General features: G+C 51.0%; 1 protein-coding gene across 1 annotated transcript; it reads right to left on the reverse strand.

Annotated features, from left to right (window-relative positions):
* Positions 1-9,099: 9,099 nt before the first annotated feature.
* Positions 9,100-12,591, reverse strand: SP9 (Sp9 transcription factor). Its single transcript, XM_030849672.2, has 2 exons — positions 12,449-12,591; positions 9,100-11,449 (listed from the first exon to the last, which is right to left on the reverse strand). Exons 1-2 carry the CDS (start codon positions 12,467-12,469, stop codon positions 10,025-10,027), a joined length of 1,446 nt encoding a protein of 481 aa, XP_030705532.2. The 5' UTR covers positions 12,470-12,591; the 3' UTR covers positions 9,100-10,024.
* Between the last annotated feature and the right edge of the window lie 398 nt (positions 12,592-12,989).

Genomic DNA, 12,989 nt, shown 5'->3' on the forward strand with positions numbered 1-12,989 from the left:
TGGGTATAGTTTATTTTTTTTCAATTCAAATTTATTACTCTTAAGATTTGAATTTACTTGAAGCCAAGTGTAATCATTGTAGAAATTCACTGCTATGAATTAAGTAATGGATTGGTCAGTATTTCTTTAAGACTTTAAATTCCCTTCAGTTTTGCTCTAGGGTCAGAAGCTATTTACATTTGGATGATGTATTTTCTATGCTGCCATAACAAATAACCTCAGTCTTAACGCGAATACAGTTCTGGAGATCAGAAATCTGAAATGGGTCTCGCTGGGCTAAAATCGGTGTCAGCAGGTTTGATTCTGGAGGCTCTATGGAAAATCTGTTTGCTCGTTGCAGCTTCTAGAGGCCACCTGCGCTCCTTGGCTCCTGGCCCCTTCTTCCATCTTCAAAGCTAACAAAGTCAAGTTCTCACATCTAATCACTCTGACACTTTCACATTCTGCATTGTTTTCCACTCTTTGGGACCCTTGTGATTACATTGGGCCCACCAGGAGAATCTCCCTATTTCAAAGTCAACTGATTAGCAACCTTAATTCTATCTGCAACCTTAATTGCCCTGTGCCATGTAACCTAACATCTTCACAGGTTCCAGGTATTGGGATTGCTATGTCATTAAGGGACCATTATTCTACCTAGGACAGATGGCCCTTCTACTACTGACATTCAGCTATTACAGATTTTACTTCTAAAGGGGAAGCATTTACATAACGTCACAAATGAACCAGTGTAAACTGTTTAGATATATTTCATAAGTATAGGTATATAAGGTATGTTTAAATTTAGCTGCAAGGTTCCCCTTGTGTTTCAAAGCATATGGTGAAGGAAAACTATAGAAAAAAATCATTTAGTTCAAATTACAAGTAACATGGAATTCCAAAAAATATATACTAACCATCATGGACACAAGTATTGTTATCAGGGTTCCACATTTTAAAAACACCTCTTATTTAATACAATACAAATATTGATTAGTTTGGATGGTTTTGAGAATGGAAGTCCTAATTTCATAAATTTTATAGGAAAGAAGTTTGAAAGAAGAATTAAAACCTCTCTGTGTAGTCTGGTATATGTATCTTTGTCTTGTATATGCACACACAGAGATGTCCTCTGATTTGCAAGCAGCTAACTAAAGGCATAAGCAACCGTTTGATTATTTATATTTTTAAGAGAGTTGGGAGGGGAGAACTTGAATTCATTCTACGGTACTCTTCAATAACTTACAGTGCACCTCAAAGATCCCTTTCCCGCTTCATTTAAAAAAAGCATGCATTTGAGATTGATAAAGACCGCTAATTTACACCTTGAGTTCATCAGTGTTGCACTGATTATTTTCTATCTTATGCCTTTTTAGACTTTATAATTTTTATAATGTCAAAACCTATGCAATATTTACTGCCTTAAAGGATTTCTGAACCAGTGTTCATGAAGAGAAATGTTGAAAAGCATCCTGTAATTAAAGTGAATTATATACATTATCATTTCTTAACACTTTGACTTCCACAAAAGTGTGGTCCCCTTTTAACTTTATAAGTGGCTGCAAGAATTTTTCAAATCTCTGGTTTACTTATCCTTCACCGTTAAGATTGAGAAACTATAAAGTACCAATAGCCCCAACATTCTTATCTATCCAATGGTGAGAAAAATTCCCATGTAATTATAGGAAATGTTGGTTTGCTGTTTGGCTTTCAGACTTGGTCACTAAAGGACGCTACACAGCCCCAAGGGGCTAGCATTCCAACTTGGCAAACTTAAAGACTGAAGGGAGGCATTTTCACATACAATCATAACATGGTAATAAATAGCTTTAAAGAGGCTCACCTGACTTGTTCTGCACACTCTAATGATAAGGGTAAAAGGAATTGAAAGTGATTTTTAAAATAAAACATTAAGCATCTAATTATACTTTTGCTTTTGAAATACAAGGTAAAAACCAAAGAGATAAACCTCATAATAAAAAAGATATCTAGTTGTAAGTGTAGAGGTTCCCCTAAGTACTAACGCCAAAAGAGAATCCTCCAAGTTTAATGAATATGATTCAAGAACAAGAGTCCCCAACAGTGAGTGACTTTTTTTTAGAAAAACCACAGGAAAAGTCTGGTGATATGTCCTTCTTCTTACCCTTAATAGAGAAATTCTTTTAAAGAAATCTGGGTGTGCCTGGTGACATTTGTTCAGTGGCCTGGCACTGCACTGGCCAACTTGGGAGACATTATTGGGGTCCCCTCCTCCCCTTTTCCCTGGCCTAACATTTAACATAATTTAACACTAGCAAATTAATTCCTGTAGGAGGTGCTGTCGATTTACAAATGGTCAGGCACGATCAGGTTACTAGGTTAGGACTTGTTTATCTGAACGTCTATGTGGTAAGTTAGTCATAATTTCATCTAATAAATGTGCCAAAATAGGCAGAGGTTGCTGCAGCACAGCGGCAGGTCTGCTTACCTTGCAGTAGGAAATGGAGATCTTACTTTGTATCATACGGTTTTAATCTGAAGAAAGCTTTTTATCTGAAAGGCTTGGAGAGACCTTCCTTGTTCTTCCAAGAGATGGCTTGCTGATAGTGAATCACATCCGTCCACGCTGTTGGGAGCTCGGCGTTTCCCAGTTTCCATCAAATATTTACTATGTTTTAGCATTGAATCTCAAAGATTTCAAATCCACCTGAGCCATTCCACTCTCCTTACCTAACGACCACTCGGCCAAGACGCAGGTGGAGGCCGCTCAACAAGGCCGCGTCCTCCACACCCTGTGTTTAAGATCAGGGAGAAGGCTGCATTTTAGCTTCAGTAGCTGAGGGGTATTAAGAAATCTTATTTCGGTTTTCTGAAAAGAAAACCTTGATAGTTACCACTTCTTGAAAAGAGCTAAAAGTATGCAATAGCTGCAGACCTTGGGAGCGGGTTTTTCGGATCCAAAAGGAGAAATGCTTTTTTAAAGTTGTGAGGAACAAATAAGACCGAGGGAACTCTTAAGTTTTGGGAAATGCCATGGCAACTGAGAGCTGATGAAGCTCCTCAAACCCCGTTCCTGCTGACAGAAAAGGAAGCAGATCCTCATGCCCTTCCCCCTTTCTCCTCCCTTCACGCCACACTTAACATCACCCTCAGAATGTAACAGTAATAATGAAGCGAGGTGTGAGGTGAAACATAGGAACGGCTTGTCATGGAAAACGCACACTCTGGCCCAAATTGCCCGTGAGTCGCCTTTCCGCGACTCGTAGGCACGGAAAAAACCCAGTCCTTTCGGTTCGAAGGTCCTCCCGACGGGGCGGTCAGAAGTGGAGGTCCAGCGGTTTGGGTGCTGACCGGACCGAGGCTTCCAAGGACCTCGCCTTAGACCGGAGGCCGGAAGGGGGCTGGAGTGAGTCCCGGGCTGGCGTGCCCCTTCCCATCCCCACAGGCGCCTCCACCCCTGCGTACGGTGGTGCTTTCCTTCTAGACACGTGCCTGGCAACCTTCTGAACATACCTCAAACCCATATGAAAGCCTGAGAATTAGGGGGAGCGTCTCCCTCCTAGAATAGGCGCCTCCCGTACGAGGAGGCCGCTGGACTCCCCACCGACAAAGTGTAACGGGAAAGGATGCGGGCTAGCTCACGGCAAGGGTCTCCGTCCCCCCCCCCCCCCCGCGACCCTGCCAGTGGCCCACTCAGAAGAAATTCCAGGCTGCGGACCACGGGAGCTGCGCCCTGGGGACCAGCACTCCCGGGCCGCTACGCGCCCTCGCCTGCCAGTTCCAGCCTAAGCTCTCCCGGCCTCCAGCGCCTTTCGCCTACGCAGGTCAGAGGGCGGACTTGCCTTCACTAGTTAGGAAAGCGAGCGAATTTCTCTCGTCTCTCGGGCTCCACAGGTGAAGAGGGCGCTTTAGGGCGCCGCTGCTAATCTCTCGCTCCTGGGGCAAAAGTGAAAATGTTGACTCTCGCCAGCAATCTGCAAGCAGAAAACAAATCGGGGTTGCCGAGGAGGGGGTCGGGGGGGACAACACATCACTTTGCATTTCTTTTATAAATGAATCACCCTGAAACGTTTAGATGTTTGCAAAACAATGCAAAATCCCTGGTATGAGTGCAAGGGTCTTGGAAAATCTTAAACCTTGTTTTTCTTTCCCGGGTCCCTGAGAACAGGCCCTGACGGAACATGTTTCCACGGACCTACTGAAACCTTCCCCTTAACTGGAGTTGCAAACACACTGTATATATTTATATCAATAACATATAGGGTAGGCATGTCTGTATGTATTTACCTCATACATATTTCTATAAACTCCAGCATCTGGAAAGGGTGGGGGTAAATAACCCCGAACGGTTAAAATTATGGAGAAGGGATAATAACTGATTACTAATTTGAAAGTAAATAAACAGGTGACTTTTTCAGATCAAATCCCTCCTTGGATCGTTACAATAAATATCTCTGAAGGAAGCTCTCTATTTATGTTGTCATTGATTAATTCTTCACTACCTCATTTGATTTCGATTTAGAATGATTTGATTCTAATTTAATTAGCATGTAATTTGGATGTACATAATTACTGTAATTATGACATTCAGGTAAGGCAGCTTTAGGCTGAAAGGCAATTTCAAATTTTCTAGCAACCTACTTTGTACTGGGAAATGGACAAGGACTTTGCGCCCTGCTATCCAAGTAGTAATTAGCACATCTTTTTGAAACAGGCAGTGCGGCGGGGTTTGTATTAAAACAGCAAATACAAACCCAACCGAGTTACCGGCTGCAAAGGTGGCTGCGAGTTCCCGGAAATGCACGGCGTTTCCCTGGCGCGAGATCGGGGAGCCCGGCGCCCCAGCGCCTGGGCCGGCTCTAGCTGCTGCGGGCTCCGGCGCCTCTGCGGCCTCTGGCGCGGGATTTGGAGATGTAGCTTTCAAGATTAAAATACAATAAACGTGCGGGGAGGGTGGGGGACAAGAAAGGAGGAGAAGAAGCCACTGCACGACGTCTGAAGACGCGGGGTTGGGTAGTGGACTAGGAAGAGGAGGGAAAGGGGCGGCGGGAGGAGGGCGAGGCAGAGTGGAGAGAAAATTGATCAACGCCCCCAAGTGTTACCCGATTTTAGATTTGGGTTTCAAAGGGAAAAGGTGGGGGCCAAAGGGGTCAGTTTGCGCCAGCAGGGAGTGCGGACCCTTCGCAAGCGTCTGGGGTCAGGGGTTTCGGGACTTCTGGCAGCCCTAGGGGGCCCTGCGCTCCCCGCAGGGCCCCGGCCTGCCCAGCAGCCCCCAGCACCCGACTCGGGCGGGACGGCGCCTGGAGGACAGAGGCGAGGCAGGAGGCTGCTTCGGCCATCCCCGGGTCCAGGCCGGAGAAAACTGCAGGTCCCTCGCTTCCTCCCCTTCACAGGGGGCGCCTGGGGACCTGGGACGGTCTGCTTGCCTGGTTTAATCAGCTTGGTTCGGTCGGTCCCAGATAACCCACGTGGGTCCCGCCGACCGGAAGCCTTCAGATCCGGGTAGTTGGGGGAAGAGCGCAGGGGCGCTGCAGCCACGGCCGGGTCCCCATGCCGGGGTTCACGTCGCCGCCAACAGCGCCCAGCGTGCTCACCTCCAAGTTGGAAGACCCTAAAGTTGCCTTGAAGGAAATGCTAAATGCGCCAATTCTAAGACTAGGGCCAAGCAGGGCGTTATATTGTTTCGTTTGGATTTTCAGTTAGCAAGTTCCAGAAAAGACTTCCTTTGTCTGGGAGCATTTAATACCGGCCATTACTAAGCAGTGCCGCCCAGTAGCGGGGCTTGTCCCCCACGAAGCACAAAAACTCGCTTTTCTTTGCTCGATTCGCTGGGTTGCTGCAGCTCGCGGCAAACGCCGACTCCCCGCGCTCGAAGCGGCGAGCAAGGGCGGACAGCGCGGCCTTCCCGGCCCGGAGCTCTAGATGGCGCCAGCGAGCCGCACTCGCCAAGCTCCTCTTAAGGGAATCAAGAGCGACTGTCAAACATAAAAGCAAATCAGAGTTTTCAGTTTTTTTTAATGTGTTAAGAATGTTATTCCTTAAGAAAATTTGTAGCTAAATTATTCTCACTTAAAATAAACACTTAGTATACCAATTACACAAATGGGCGGGATTTATGTAAGATTTACTTCATCTGCATTTTTGTAGTGGGAGAGAGCCTTGGTGAATACAGATAATAGATGCAAATAAGATTAGAGTTAAAACAAATAAAGTTTCCATCTGAATAAAAAGAAATTCAATTTTACACGACTTATAATGATTTGACGGAATGTCCAGACAAGCCGCTCAGGTGCACCATCTAATCGTGTCAAACTAATGTTGTTCTCCCTCCTTGAGGAAAGAAAAATCTTTCTTTCTTTTTTCTTTCTTTTTTCTTTCTTTTTTCCCCCCTTCATCAGGTAGGATCCAATTCACTCCGCGGGGGAAAATGTAAAGCCAGAAAAGGAAATCGCCGGGGGAGGGTGTGGATCGGCGCTGGCTAGGCGAAGAGCCGAGGAAAACTTGGTCTTCGTTCCTCTACTACGCAGGAAACTACAGCACAGGAAACGCTGGGAGAAACCGGCTGAAACGAAATCGCATTTCCCCTCACCCGGGCCTGAGCGGACTCAGGACCCCTGTCTGCGCCCCTCGCCCCACACCGGCCTCCGAGCAGCAGCCCCTGTCTGCGCCCCGACCCCTGGCCGCGGCCTCCCGTTTCTCCCGGGCCCAGGAGCCAGATTGGCCCGGGCCCCGTAGCCCCCAGGTGGCCCAGGGGAGACGCGGCTCCACCTCGGGTGGAGACCGAACTCTTCCCGGGTTCGTGGACTCTCCTCCCACGCACGCTCTCTCCAATTTGCTCGGCCGCAGCGGGTGGCTGCCCGCTCAAGACAAGGTATACCCGCGCCCCCCAGAGCCCCCTGGGGCTGGGGGTTGGGTAGGAGCGCGGGGGTCTGCCTTGCCTGCTGGTTTCGGCTGGGGGCAGGGGCCCGCTCCCTCCGCGTGCAGGTTCCGCGAGCTCTGCCCACCCCCCGACTGGACGCTCGGGCCCGGCCGCCGCCCGCCGTTCCCGGGAGCCGCGGTGATGGACGTCGGCTGACCCGCGGGGCAGAGGCAGCGCGCAGAGGCCTTGATCACTGGGCTGCGGAGGGAGCCGCGCGGCGAGCGGGACCTGCACGGCCAGGCCCTTTGATCTGCTTTTATTATCCACGAGAAACAAAGCTGCCTGGGACAGACGCCCGGGCGCCCTCATTCCTCGGGAGACCCCACCACACCCTCACCTCCGCGCCGCCCGCCCTCAGCCCCCAAACACGCCGGGCACCCTCCCGGCCTCCAGCACCTCGGCCTCGAGCCCCCAGGGTGAACGTCCCCCTGGCCAGCTGCTCCAGGCCAGACCTGGACCAGAGGCGCGAGGAGTGTGGGCTGGGGCGCCCGGTGATAAACTGTTTGAGCGGGGAGCGAAAATGGCCAAAGAAAAGAAACACTCGAGGAAGAGAGGGGCAGCCGAGGCTGCGGGGACAGCAAGAAGGAGGAGCGGGAAGAAGCCACCCAGCGCCACGCTGCAAACGCCCCTCTGGGGACCTTCGCTGTACGTTTTACCGCTACTTTGCTAATTGGCTTTTCACTGCAGTTTGCGAGAAAAATTTTGTTGACTATTAATAACAACAATTTATTTTTCCCCCATAAAAATAAAAACATTCATTCAAGTTCCCAAGGCAGTCATAATAATAAAAAAATTCCCCCCCACTGCGGCTGACTTTACTTGCATTTCCTATTGTGTGGGGAGCTTTTTAGAAATATTTTTATTCTGTAAATATGTACTTTATTTTCTAAACTAACATTTTTTCGAATTGGGAAATTATCTCATTTACCAATTTTCTTTTCGTCTCTCCCTCTCTTCTCCCTCTTTTTTAAACTGGGGCTGTTAAGTTGGTGGTCAGAAGACAAAGAGAGTGAAAATAATTTTCATTTCAATAATTGCCTTCTGGTCAATTTAACTGTGCCTTATTTTGAAAGAGACTGTCTAAATGAGATTCCTGTCCCAAATGTGTTCCCAGGCCTGATCCCAGCCTTTAATTATTCCTGAGTTTTTTTTCTTCAGAATAAGACGCCGCACTGAGTAATCACAAAGAAGTCAGAGAGCATCCTTGAACCTTTTCAGAAGCAGCGCCACTGATATTCAAATAACCTGCGAGGGCCATTTGACGGCGCGGGGACCTAGGCATTTCCAATTCACTATTTGCATAGATCAGCCGTCTTTGAAAACGAAAGGAGCAGTTGTCTTCCATAACATTAAAAAGCCTAGTTATCAAATCAAGTGCTTAGTTTGGGGGCTTTTAAAACGTTTACATTTTATCTCAGGTTGCCCTTTACCGTTTGACATGCAAATTTGGTGCAGTTAATTTAGACAATTAAAAAGATCTTCAAGGGAGCTTTGTCACGGAGAATATTTGGAGTTTTCCCCGTGGACCAGCTGAGATAAAGTTGGCCAGAACAAATGATGTCTAGGAGATTAATTAGATATTTGATAAGACATGAATCCCTAATAAGGGAATACAAGGCACAGGGGGCTGCTGTGTGCTCTAAGTCAAAATTAATAACATTTAACAAGATTTTCATTTAGGCATGAAATGTCTTTTCCGGGGTATTGACTCTAGCGATTTATTCCCCTGAGTCACCTCCCAACGTAGAGGGTCTTGGGAGCTACGACTTCTTTTAAAAAGCTTTTTCCTTTCAAAGATTGTTTTAAAACCGCTTTACAAACAAACCCACTGGAGTTTCGTCAGACCCCTCCGGGAGGGGTAGGCACCTCCCCAGTTAAAGCTGCCAAGGACCTTTGCTTTTTTGAAGGGGCTCCAGAGTTTTAAAATGTCACCTTTTGAGAGCTCTCTCGTTTAGTAATACAACTACACCTTCTTATAACCTAATTTAATTTACGCTGTTAATATACAAATAAATAATTTGTATATATACAAATAAATAATTCTCACTTCTCAAAAACGTATCGCTTTTATAACTCACATAAACCTCACATCACCTAAAACTAACTTAAGGGATTTTTTTCCCAACAAAAAAAAGTCGGCCCACTTAAAGGTTATTGAGGGGGTAACAGGATCAAAAAAAAAAAGAAAGTGTATTGTTCAGAGTCCTTTAATAATACCAAAGTGAAAATATGATGTCACGATTTTCTTCATACAGATAAACGCATTTAATTTCTTTAGATGACCTTAACTTACGTGTTTGTGAGTGAAATGATAACTCAACATTTTAAATATCTTTTACATATATACTGACTTTCACAAAGTGCATCAGAAAATTAAAAAAAAAACTCCCTGAATTTCAGGAATTCACCAAAAAAACTCTATTCGAATGAACATTTACAAGAAAATAAAAGAGAACACAACCTTCTGAACCCTATTTATACAGATGTTATGAAATACAGAGAAACTGTCACTAGACTTCCAGTTTAATTTCTCACCTTCGGCCTTTTTTGATGCTTCCTTTTATAAGAAAAAAAAGTCTTATTGTAAGTAGATATCAAGCAGGACTTGGAGCATTTTATATATAATATAATCCACGCAAAGGGTCTGTTTTTATAGGTCCCGTTTGTTTTCAAATGTTCTGACAGTCCTTTGCAGGGTGGTGACTTGCTTTTGGAAAAAAGGACAGAGAAGGGTGGTGGAAGGGGGTGGGCGGTGGGGGAGGAGGGAGCGTTTCTGTGTATTGCTCTTCGCTCGAGAAGTTTGTGCGAGTGGTAAGTGTGTGTGCGCGCGCTCGAGTGTGCGTGCTTGTGGTTGTAGGTCTCCGGTGTGTGTGTGTGTCTGTGCGTGCAGCTTTTTAAAGTGTTGTGTCGAAAGATGCTTCGCTTTTGTTCCTGGACCACGCGTTTGATTCTCGTCTGGGCTCGGGCAGCAGAGGGGAGCTCCTAGCGTGGCAGGCAAGCGGCGGCCCGCGAGCCGGATGCCGCTCTACCTCGCGCCGGCCCGGGGGCGGCCGTGGAGCTCCCGCCCGTCCATACCCCGCTCGCCCTCCGAACCTCTCGCTCGCTCGCGCTGTCTCTACTCGCTCGCTCGCGCCTCTCGCCCGGCCTCTAAGAGTCGTTGGGGCCAGACGCGGCTTCCTTGCCTCCTGCCGAGGCCGCCGCCGCCGCCGCTGCAGCCGCCGCCGCCGCCGCCCGGGCGGCACTGACGCCGGAGTCGTGCAGGATGAGGTCGGGGGACTCGGAGCGGGGCGTCTCCAGGTTGCTGGCGTCCGTGTCACTGTCGCTGCCCTTTTTGCCCCCGCCGCCCCCGTTGTGCGTCTTAATGTGTTTGCTCAGGTGGTCGCTGCGCATGAAGCGCTTATTGCACACCGGACAGGCGAAGCGCTTCTCGCCCGTGTGAGTCCGCAGGTGCCGCTGCAGCTCGTCCGAGCGCGTGAAGCGCTTGCCGCAGAAAAGCCAGTTGCACACGAAGGGCCGCTCGCCCGTGTGCCAGCGCAGGTGCGCCTTCAGGTGCGACGTCTTGCCGTACACCTTGCCGCAGCCCGGGATGTGGCAGCTGTGCAGGCCCTTGCGCCGCAGACTCGCCCCGGCCGGGCCCAGCCGCTCCGCCTCCTGGCAATTGGGGCAGTCGCAGGTGGCGCGGCCGGAGTAGCGGCGGGCCGAGCGCGCCGAGCTCCCCCCGGCGGCGGCGGCCGCGGCGCCCGAGATCATGGCGCTGGCTGCGGCGGCCGCCACGGCGGCGCTGGAGTCCGAGTAGGAGGGCAGCACCGGCTTGAAGCCGTCCTGGGCCAGCAGGTGCTGGCTGGTGGAGAGCAAGTGCGAGGCGGCGGCGGCCGAGGAGCCGAGGCCCGTGGAGCTGAAGGCCGAGTGCGTGAGCGAGCTGAAGTCGGGATTGTAGGTGCCGAGCTGCGAGTGCAGCGAGGCCTGGGGGGCGCCCGAGTGCAGCGAGCTCTGGAGCCCCCCAGCGGGGTTCTGCACCTCCAGCCACGAGCCTGGGCTGCTGTGCACGTCCCACCACGACGACGCCGCGCCGTTGGTCACCTCGCCCGCCGCCAGCGTTGAGTGGAAGCCTGACTTGTACCACGACTCGTACGGGTGCGCCATGCCCACGCGCGGGTACAGGCCGTCGGCCGCCGTCGTGTGCACCTTGGAGATGAAGGCCGACTGGCCGCCCGCCTCTTGCGGGGACACCCCGGCCGCCGCCGCCGCGGCCGCCGCCGAGTTGGAGAAGAGGCCGCCGTAGTCGCTGCTGAAAGCGGACGACGTGGGGGACGTGGAGGCCAAGCAGAAGGCGCTGTTGGCTGCGCCAGAGCCGCCCGCCAGGCCGCCTGAGCCGCGGCCGCCGGTGGCCACGGCGAAGCCCGAGAGGCTGGAGCCGAGGTTGCAGCTGGACGAGGAGCGCTTCCAGGGATGGAAGCCGCCCTTGGCGAAAGCGCTCGACTCCGGCAGCGTCGTCAGCGGGCTCGTGTTGCCGATCTTGTTGCAGGTCGCCGCCAGCATGGCCAACGGGGTCGTTCCGAAGCGCGGCTCTTCCTAGAGTGGGTGGGGTGGGGGAGGGAGCAAGGAGGAGGAGGGCAGGAACAAGTGGGAGGAAGACACAGAGTGCACCCGTGAGCAGCCTCGTCCTCCCGCGGCTGGTCCCGGGGGGTCGTGGCTCCCCGGCTCGCGCCTCCTCCCCGCACGCTCGCCGAGGATGCGCCGCACCCCGCGCGGGGCAGAGGCGATCACAAGGGCGAGGGTCCCGGCGCTGGAAATTTGTTCTTCAGTGGGACTACAAATCAAAGCTGTCTCGGTTCTCCCCGCCTCAGTCGCTGCAAACCCTGCCCCAAACCGGACTCGAGTCGCTCGCCTTCCGTTCGCCATAAGCCCGCTCGTCTCACAGGAGCCCCCAAATCGCCCTTCGGGGTGAAGCACGGAGGTAAACACATCGACAACAAACGCCAGGTGAGGGCAGAGGCGGCCGAAATAGCGACCCGGGGGTGGGGGAAACTTGGGGCACTCTTCCCAAGGGTGGCTAGGACTTGACTTTTTAACAGAAAACATTTTAAATGTTTACACACACACACACACACACATATACACACAATTACGAAAAGAAGAAGTCCGAGTAGAAGCGACCCCCGCGATGGATTTCAGAGTCACAGACAAACTGGGGATCCGCAAAAGTGTAAATGTTTGTTAACGTGACTACATGGACTGCAAAACAATTAACGCTGTTTTCTGGAAACACCAATGTCGCGTAATTGCAACAATCCCCGAAGCAAGGGGGGATGGGGTATAAATCACGAGGGGCAGAAAAGAAACCTCTAAAACCGAATATTAAAAGGACTTGCTTAACAAATCCTTTTCTTACAAAGACACCTCCTGGGTTCCAATAACTTGGGAAGAATCAGTCCTGGAAATGTGGAAAGTGCTAAAAGAAGCTGAGGCTGCAGTCGGGCAGCAACAGTTTCTCCAGAGCCGCGGACCCGGAGAAGCCATAACGAAAAATTACTCCAGTTAAAACAAGCAAATGCCGCACTTCCGACTTACCCCAAGTATAGACGTGGCCATAGCAGGTCCCTGGGCGGCGCGGCGGGGCCGGGAGCGGGGCTGAACCTGGCGGCTGCTCGGGAGAACTGTTCGGGTACCGCACGGCTCCCGTGTCCCCGAGCTCGCGCCGAGCGGACTCCGGGCTCCCGCCGGCTAAACTCAGCCTAAGTGCTAGGAGCACCCGCTTTGAAGTGCCGCTGGCGGCGCCTCTCACCCAATGAGGGCGCAGGCAGAGCAGACTGGAGCTGCCCCGCAGCCAATCAGACGCGCCGAGGGGCCCGAGCCCGGGCTCCTGGCGCGTGCCAGTCACCGCGGCTGGCGGGGGGGGGAGGGGGGGGTCGCGGGCTAGAGATTGAAGAAATTACAGCGCAATTAAAAATTTACACACACGCACCAAGCCAGGTTTAACTATCGTTGAGACCGAGCCACAAGCCCCCCGAACCTCCCCGAGATGATGCAAGTTAAGACGGACAGTCCTCGACTCTCCACTTGTGGGAAAGGAGGCAGGAGGGGAGGGGGCCCGAGGCTGAGGCCGCACCAG

This window comes from Globicephala melas, chromosome 7 (genome assembly GCF_963455315.2).
Source record: "Globicephala melas chromosome 7, mGloMel1.2, whole genome shotgun sequence".
Classification (NCBI taxonomy): domain Eukaryota; kingdom Metazoa; phylum Chordata; class Mammalia; order Artiodactyla; family Delphinidae; genus Globicephala; species Globicephala melas.

Bases quoted from the DNA above. Each gene is read 5' to 3' on its own strand.
- SP9 (XM_030849672.2), bottom strand. From the start codon at position 12,469: ATGGCCACGTCTATACTTGGG. The intron at 11,450-12,448 runs GTAAGTCGGAAG...CACCCACTCTAG, and splicing joins TGGCCACGTCTATACTTGGG to GAAGAGCCGCGCTTCGGAAC.